Below are 8,563 nucleotides of genomic sequence, written 5' to 3'. Positions count from 1 at the left end.
TTTTTAGCTTGTAAGCCTTCTGTTAGCACAATTCTTTACGGATTTTGAGAAAAATCTAATGTTCATTATCACCCAAAAATGTTTGAAAGAAGTTGTCTGACTGAATATTTCGAGGCAGACTAGGCTACTGAGAGAAAATTGTTACTGTACTAGCTGCTAGACGTAGGCTACATTCTGCTTTAATATCAAAGCTGAAAGTGGGTGTATATTACCTGAACTGGCTATCTATCTTTCGTTATTAAGATTAAAAATATTTCTTTAATCTTTAAAGATAAAAATATTTGTAATCTAACATTGAAAAGAAACACGTACGATTCTCTCTTACTTTCAAAAAATTTCAACCGAAAATTTTGTGTCAAAATTTTCTTCTGTAAAATCAAATGTTTAAAGGTCTGTTGTGCCACTGTAATGGTGTGCTTATCATATACATTTTTATGAACGCAAAATTTAGTCATTCTCTATACGACTAATAACTGTTCTATTTTGAAACTGATATTCCAATGCACCGACAGTAGCCTACCAAATTCTCTTAACAGGCCTAACTTGTTAAATGAAAATGAAATCGCAATAGGATACATCTATGGGCCTTACGTACTGTTGCGACTATACAGAGGCAAGGCAACAGTGGAAAATTCTGATGATGTAGGCAGTAGATATTTACCACGGACGTTATATTTAGCCAAAAGCAATTTAATTAAACCATGTGCTAAACGTGGTAAATAGTAAATGAAACTGTAGGCCTAAGCCGATCATTATCCTTAGAAAATAGATGTGAACAGACATAATAATCTACTTTATCTGGTAGACTGCATTATTTTCAAATATTATTTGCCTGGTTTTTCCTGATTCGGAAAAGTTTAACAATGAATTAGATTGGATCCCCGTTTCATAAAAAAAATCTTATCGTTTAAAGACTTTTATGCGTTATTATTAGGGAAATAAATTATATTTCTCACTGGAGCGTTGCGTTTGTAATGATTTTTCAAATGTGTCCCGAATAGAATCAAGTGGTAATTACAACTGGTAGGAAACTTCCCACTTCCCAGAGAAAAAAAAAACAGCATTAATAACAAGCTTTGACCCTGTATGTTCTACAATGTTTGTTATATAGAAATGAAAGTAAAAATTAATTTCCGTTATCATGGGTACATTGCATCAGAAATCTTTGCTTTAAAGGTCTATTGGATTGGTGTTGTCAACCATTTTTATATAAATTAAGACAGGATAGGACGCATTTATATTTTATGACGAAATCGCAGATTCGTTTGAAAGTTTATATAACCTAAATTGTTGTAATTTTATCTGTTCATTATCAAACAAAACTGATTGAAATTCGATTTTTGTATTTTGTTAAGGTTTCTTTAATCTAGAAAACTACGATAGGCCTACTCCACTCGTATGATGAAGATTACAGAAAACAAAACAGTAAGTTTAACATTTGACTTCGCCTGCTTGGCACTTAGGTGCCGTGGGTTCGAATAAGGGATGGGCAATATATTTCGGTAATAGGGTGTAGTTAGGGTGCATTGAGACGAGTCTCAATGAAAGCACTGGCCTAGGTCACAGAGCTCTGGTATCACGGTATATTAAGACCGTTTATATCTTTAGAAGCCTGAAATCTCATTAAAAAATACCGAAATATATTGCTAGGCTGTATCGTGATAGACGGTTATTATCATGATATTGTTCAGATAAAATCATCTAAACAATTTGAACAAATTTGAAACTGGTGGTTTATTTTTCATGCAGTTGTGATTAAATTGGTCACCTGGCTACACACGTGGAAAATTTATAGGTGACATTGTTGATACTGTGGTATATTAATTGATACCGTGATCGCCCAGCCCTGTATGGAGAAGAGCCCAAATAGTCATTTCTGGTGCAATAATAAAATTTATCTGTAGGCTGATCTCATTGTAGATTGTGGCGAGTTACATACCCTTGTTAGATCAACTCTTCTATTGTGAGTCTCGTTTAGTTAAAAATCTGATGCAAGCGGAATCACCGAGTTTTTATCGGATTTCCTAGAATATTGTCGCCAGTATTTCCAATCTATAATAGAAAATCACCTCAGAGTTTCTGTATTTATTTGCCAAGTGAAAAAACAAATTTTCAATCATGGACGAGGATGAAATGGTGAGTGGATCTGAATTTTCTACGAAAAATTAGCCAAATCAAAGATGGCCGCCCCCATAACAAAAAGTGGCACGTGCCTTATTTTTCAAAAAAAGACAAATTTTCAATTGATGTTGGCAATTTCCTGAGTGTATTATTTAGGTTTCAATGCCTGTTATCGATGTCTGTTAAAATTTTTCTAAAATCTGATTAAGTTTGGGCATCAATTGGTCACATATTTTTGAAGTGGAAGTGACAAATTTTCGGGGATTGAATTGTTCAGTGCAAAAAGGTGAACAGCTCTTGGTGGCAAGTTTGATGCAACTTTTGTCAAATTTTGTTATTTCAGAAGCCCTTTGACTCCAGTATGAAGAAGAAGAAGAAAAAAAAGAAGACTCCCTTCGATCCAGATTCAGTTATGGGTGGGGATGTTGTTGATGCAGAACCCGCGACAGATGGCGCCCCTTCAGCACAGGCCGAGTCCTCCACACCACAAGAAGAACAACCAGACAAGATAGATGATGGTGTGTTTTTTAATTCTTTTGTTGCTAAAACATTCATCCAACTGAGGAATCATCTTAGATATTTTAACATGAACCTTAGGCTACAGAAAGTGATATTTTTCCAAATCTAACAAGTTTTCCACTGCAGTCCTGATCCAATTATGTCATTGTTAACCAATCAAAGCTTGTCTTGTAAGATCTGTTTCTTGATAACAATAAAACATTGCTGGATAGAGATTCTATGTAGACCAATATTACAGTTCAATTAGGGATTTATTATCACTATTTACACTGTCCAGTACCATTAAAACTAAGATACATAGATGTACTACTTCTGAGTTTATTAAATCAAAGCAAATACAGGTACAGCTAACTGTATAAATAAAATGATTAACAACAAAAAACATAGCAATAAACATATCCTCATAAATATGTTTTACAAAGGTTATACAGTACCATAGCAGTATATAACTATTTAGATTCCTAATTTTAGATTTCTCACTGGAATTTGGAGGATTAAAAAAGAAGAAGAAAAAGAAGAAGCCAACAGATGAAAATACTGAACCATCAGCCGTAAGTTTATGTTTTAATTTAGAAATTTTAAAACAGAACTTGAAGCATATTGTTACTCAGAATTGCAATCTTCCGCCAACTGACCGATTTTCAGCCTGCATCCCTACTGAGTTAGACAAGTCTTACTTATTATCATGTCACGTGTGCTTAGGTTCAGTAATGTTTTGATTTATGATATTGAGATAAGTAATTCTGCTAAGCGATGCTCAACAACAAAAGTTTAACTCTCGAATTTAAACATGAATTATACCTGATTTCTTAATCTTCAATGTATTACTAGCCAAGTACAGGCAGTAATGGTTTTACATAACTTTACTTACCTTGCCTGAAATTTAAGATTTTTGAATTCTTTGAAATTTTTCTTGAATTCTAAACATTGTACATGATTGCACACCATGACAATTCGCTACATTTCAACTTTTACCCCTTGAAATGGTACAATAATAGAGTTAATAATTTGTGTATTAATGAGTTATTAAGACTACAGTTCAAATCTTTTACCAATTTAGACAAATCTTTGGATTTAATTTTACTGCAGGAAACAGAAACCACTAGCAGCTCACAACCAGATGTAGTGGATGATTTCGATGACTTTTCATTAGATTTGGATTCTAAAAAGAAAAAGAAAAAATCAGGAAAAAAAGTTGTTTTTGATGATGAAGGTATTATATTTTGATTTCAATTTTTTTAATTGTTACTAATAAAGTTAGTAAGCTTTAGTTCTGGCATGATATACCGGTGAATCAATGTATTGCGATATGACATGGCACAATACGTGTATCCTATTGAAGGTCTTGTATCCATACTTGACAACCAAAAAGTGGGGATTTTAATAAGTTGTTTTATGATATAACAATTTTTTTCACTGAAATTGTTAGAAACTTTATATAAGACACTGGACGCTAACCACTTCTATCAACTATGTTACCAAATATCACAGTTATAAAGTTATACATTAATATATATAGAAACTTTGAATATAAAATATTAATTTTTATCCCATTTCCCCATATTGCGATATGTATCGTGTCGTGGCATTATTGACGATACGTGGCATGATTGACGATACGTGGCATGATTGACGATACGTGGCATGAGTGGTGATTCTCAGCACTAGTATGCAAAGTAAAGAGCATCATAATCCTAGCAAGCCTATATTTGATTAGATAATAAGAGGTTAAAAGCTGACAGCAAGCACCTTGAGTATTCTAACCCATTGCACCTAATTGTCTGGCAACCAACAGAACTATTCAACTGTCACTAAAGACAGTTTTTGAGAATAAAAGTCATGAAGAACTTTGGGCTGTCAAAATTTAGTTAAAGTGTATTTGAAATAATAGAATGGGAGTGATCATGATGAAATAGCTACAATAGAATGATTTACACAAAACTGCCACTCTTATCAGTTTAAGGAAGTAGGCTAGTAAATGGCCATTTTATCTGTAATAGGATATAGGAATACTTCCTCTTAGAATACCTTTCGTCATAACTATAAAACAGAATCCATGTAAAGTCCAACGAATCCATAAAACTACTAGTAAATAGTGAAAATTGCTGATAAATTGTTAAGCATTCATTAATTACTATATATATTCTCTTATTGACCTAGTTTGAGAATTTTGATTTTATATTCATTCTACAAGGTAGTATTACTTTAACAGACAGTATGGAATTTTTAGAAACTTACTTCCTTTAAGGGGAATAGGTCTATTGGTGAATATTTACTCTTATTGGCCAAGTTTAAGATTCTATATTTAGATGTTCTTTCTAAGAGGAAGTTTTCCTTCGAGTTTATTAAACAGTAAAGAAACTTTTGGATAAAACAACAATTTTGTCTGCTACGTTTAAGTGATGTATATAATTGTAGAAGATGAGTTGAATAAAAAGAAGTCAGAAGAAGATGGAGAAAGTAAATCATGGAGTGGAACAGATCGAGATTATACCTATGATGAGGTAGGTATTAGGAGGGGTGATATAACGTACTGGTCTGGCTGTGGTATCAAATATTTTTACCCTTCTTCACCTTGGCATCTAAACCTTCAAAGGGTTTTGGAGGAGTTTTCTACATTTTTTATGTGTATGTATGGTTTTATCTCATAAGGCCCTTCGCGAACATTGGAATGGTGCAAATGGAGGCTATTAATGTCCCCAATACACATTAAAAAAAATAAGAACCTCTTTACATTCCCTTTAGATTGAGCACTAAAACAGCTTAACTGGGTTTCACTATGCCACAATCCAAGACTATGTAATATCTTACAGTTACTACAGAGAGTGTTTGACATCATGAGAGAAAAGAATCCAGAGATGATATCAGGAGAAAAAAAGAAATTTGTCATGAGACCACCACAAGTTTTACGAGTTGGTACACGAAAATCTTCTTTCGCTAATTTTACAGATATTTGTAGATTGTAAGTATAGAGTATATTACTTTTATAAATACTGGTGGTGCAAAAAAAAAGTAAAAGTGTTCAGGCTTCCCAGATTTCTCCTTTTTAGAGGAATTTCTCTATTTTTATGTCCAGTGGTAAATTTTTATTTTCGAATAAAACCACGAAAAATTTGGTTTGAGGGATGAAAAGATTTCTATGTAGGAAACAAATTCTGCTGTACCCCACATGGGGGCCTTTGACTCAGAGAATATTTTCTATTTCTTTTATTTTTGTTACTGGGAGACGAGATTATGTCAAAATGTGTGCACATACTGTAGGTTTCATCTACATCTTCATTTCTTAGCATTTTAAGATTTTGAAGTGTTGACTCTTTTGCGAACTGAAGTATACATAACTTAAATTTATCATTAAATGCATATTATTTGAGGGTATCAGCCAGAACTAGTAGAAACCAGACGGCATTCAATATATTTATTTTCTATCTACAGATTACATAGACAACCAAAACATGTTTTAGCATTTTTACTAGCAGAATTGGGTACAAGGTAAGATTTCGTTAGTATTTGTGTCTCATGGTTGGCAGCACTCAAAAGCGATATGTTTCATTGAGAGCGCTGTTCCTGTCATTATCTGGTATATTAAGATGGTGAAGGAGAGTAACATTTGGTGAATAAGCTGGCCAATTTATGTATTCTTAAAGATGGGTTCCCTTATTTTCATTATGAAAATGATAATGCTAATACTTTTATGAATAGAAAGTAGATGTGTTCTAATGAAAAATACCAGTTATTCTCACATGTCCAGCAGAATTCTAATGAGTGGCCGATCAAAAAAGATCAAAAAGTCTTTTTTTTTTGTTTATCCAGACTTTTATGATTGGTAAAAACTCTTCATTATATGCAATAAGAACAAAATGATATGATTAAGAATACATGATAATCCATTAAGAACTCCAATTTGTCAAATAGCTTGCTTACTTTGACACTAAAAAAATAAGAAAACCCATCTTTAATTATATGCAATAACAAAATAATATGATAAGAATACATGATAATTGAAGTGTCGTCTGTGTGAAGAATTTGAGCTCTTGTGAACTATTTTCATGTTAATTTCAGTGGATCTGTAGATGGAAATAATCAGTTGATTATAAGAGGAAAATACAACCAGAAACAGATTGAAAATGTTTTAAGGAGATATATCAGTAAGTATATTGTACCTTTCTTGAATAATACTGACTGAGGCCTTGTGTTCTACTGGCTGTCCACTTTAGAGATGAGTAGGCTTATGCAAAATATTTGCATTGCATGTAGGTATTAAATACGAGTCCTCGACAGAAAGTCTGTAAACAAGAAGCAATAATATTAACAGTCTCTGTATTTGCTGTATTCGCTGCATTATGTGATGCTCGAAAGGTGTCTATTGCGACTTGGGTATAAGACAAAGTTCCTACTTTATATTGTGAAGATTTTTGAAAGAAAACTTACCCTTTCTTATTCTTTATTTACATTAATAAAAAAATTTTTCATTGCAGAAGAGTATGTTACGTGTCATACCTGTCGGTCTCCCGATACGTTACTTCAGAAAGATACGAGGTTATACTTCTTACAGTGTGAAACGTGTGGCTCTCGATGTTCCGTCGCCAGCATCAAATCAGGTTTCGTTGCCGTGACAGGGAAACGTGCAGCTATTCGTGCAAAGACTACATAAACTCTCTTCTCATTGGGTGTATGAATACATGTATTATTATTGTGATTGTTACAAACTCTTCTATTGGTCAGTAAGGATTGTTACAAGACGTCTGATTGGATGTGCTATATTACCCAAATTTATGACTCAAAATTTTGAATCGTTACTAATTTCACACTTGATTGGACCAGTCTCGTAATTAGTCCTAATTTAATATATTTGAAATTACAAGGTGTCAATCTATTTAACAACCAATACTGATTAACAAGTATTTGATTTCAGCCTAGAAAAGGGATACAGGAATCTGTGAAGAGTTCTTTCAGATGTGTAAACTATAAATAAGGGGTCTGTACTCTCTGTCGCTTATTGTTTCATGATTTGTATTTTGGTGTCAAAATTGACATAGGCCTTATTTTTAGCATCAATTCACAGTTGTTGATCAATTTTGACTGCAAGAAATTTTTTACATTTGTGGATTTTGGCGCTGTTAACTGATATTGGAAATAAATGCAGTAAGATGAAAATAAAAGACAAATTTCAAACAGATCCTTATTTCTTTTGTTAAGAGTTGATGTTTTTTTGTTATTAATTTGGAGGTTTTGGGTGATAATAGAAATATCAAATTGATGTGATGATTGTTTTATTTAACTGTTTATTTTCTTTTTGAGTTTTTGATTCATTTTTTTCTTCATCATTTCAAATTTAATCTGAAAGTTTCAAATTATCAGTAATAGTGCTTTTGTTTAAATTTTTTTTAGATATTCAAAGAAGTATTCTGGAATTTGAAAATAACGGAAATACCCTTGAAATTGACAAAAAAAAATTTCATCTTCATTCAAATACTAATATAAATACAATTGTAAAAAGTATTTTATAAAAATATTATGTCATTCATGTTTTTTTGAAACACCCCAGGCTCCCTTTATGTTTGATATGTTTTAAAACTGCAGACTTAGACCCATCATTAGGGTGGGGCCCCAGCAAGTGAGAATTAAGCCTCAGCAACCCTTCTTCAGTTCAACCAAGACAGATTAATTTGCAGTGTCTCCAAAACCCAAAAATATGGAACATATGAAATGAGTTCTCTGCAAATTTCATAGAACCTGTGTCGCTTTGCATCAACAAGCACTGCCCGCAGCACCTAAGCAAGAAATGTGAGACCCAGCTCCAATTCATTCCTGAAGACGGGGCTCTTATTTTTTAAGGACAGGATGTAGCACAGTGATCATCACATGACATCATTTGCTAAGTTAATATGAGCAGATAGTGGCTGTGGGTTCCAATCTCAAATAG

At 32.8% G+C, this 8,563-nt stretch overlaps 1 protein-coding gene across 1 annotated transcript; it reads left to right on the top strand.

The window, feature by feature from the left end:
- The first annotated feature begins 1,251 nt into the window (after positions 1 to 1,251).
- On the top strand, positions 1,252 to 8,162 carry LOTGIDRAFT_233830 (hypothetical protein). The gene is made up of 10 exons (XM_009060753.1): positions 1,252 to 1,425; positions 1,905 to 2,136; positions 2,465 to 2,639; positions 3,112 to 3,191; positions 3,730 to 3,853; positions 5,059 to 5,144; positions 5,454 to 5,602; positions 6,073 to 6,129; positions 6,700 to 6,785; positions 7,116 to 8,162. The coding sequence occupies exons 2-10, from the start codon at positions 2,119 to 2,121 to the stop codon at positions 7,289 to 7,291; spliced, it is 951 nt and encodes a 316-aa protein (XP_009059001.1). The 5' UTR covers positions 1,252 to 1,425; positions 1,905 to 2,118; the 3' UTR covers positions 7,292 to 8,162.
- Positions 8,163 to 8,563: the final 401 nt, after the last annotated feature.

Source organism: Lottia gigantea (genome assembly GCF_000327385.1).
Source record: "Lottia gigantea unplaced genomic scaffold LOTGIsca_44, whole genome shotgun sequence".
Taxonomy (NCBI): Eukaryota; Metazoa; Mollusca; class Gastropoda; family Lottiidae; genus Lottia; species Lottia gigantea.
Note: the sequence above shows the minus strand (reverse complement) of the source record. Positions and strands in the feature narration are given on the sequence as shown.

What these genes read in the sequence shown, in the direction of transcription:
- LOTGIDRAFT_233830 (XM_009060753.1), top strand. An exon ending in CTAGCAGAATTGGGTACAAG is followed by an intron (nt 6,130 to 6,699) that starts GTAAGATTTCGT and finishes TGTTAATTTCAG; the next exon opens with TGGATCTGTAGATGGAAATA. An exon ending in TGTTTTAAGGAGATATATCA is followed by an intron (nt 6,786 to 7,115) that starts GTAAGTATATTG and finishes TTTTCATTGCAG; the next exon opens with AAGAGTATGTTACGTGTCAT.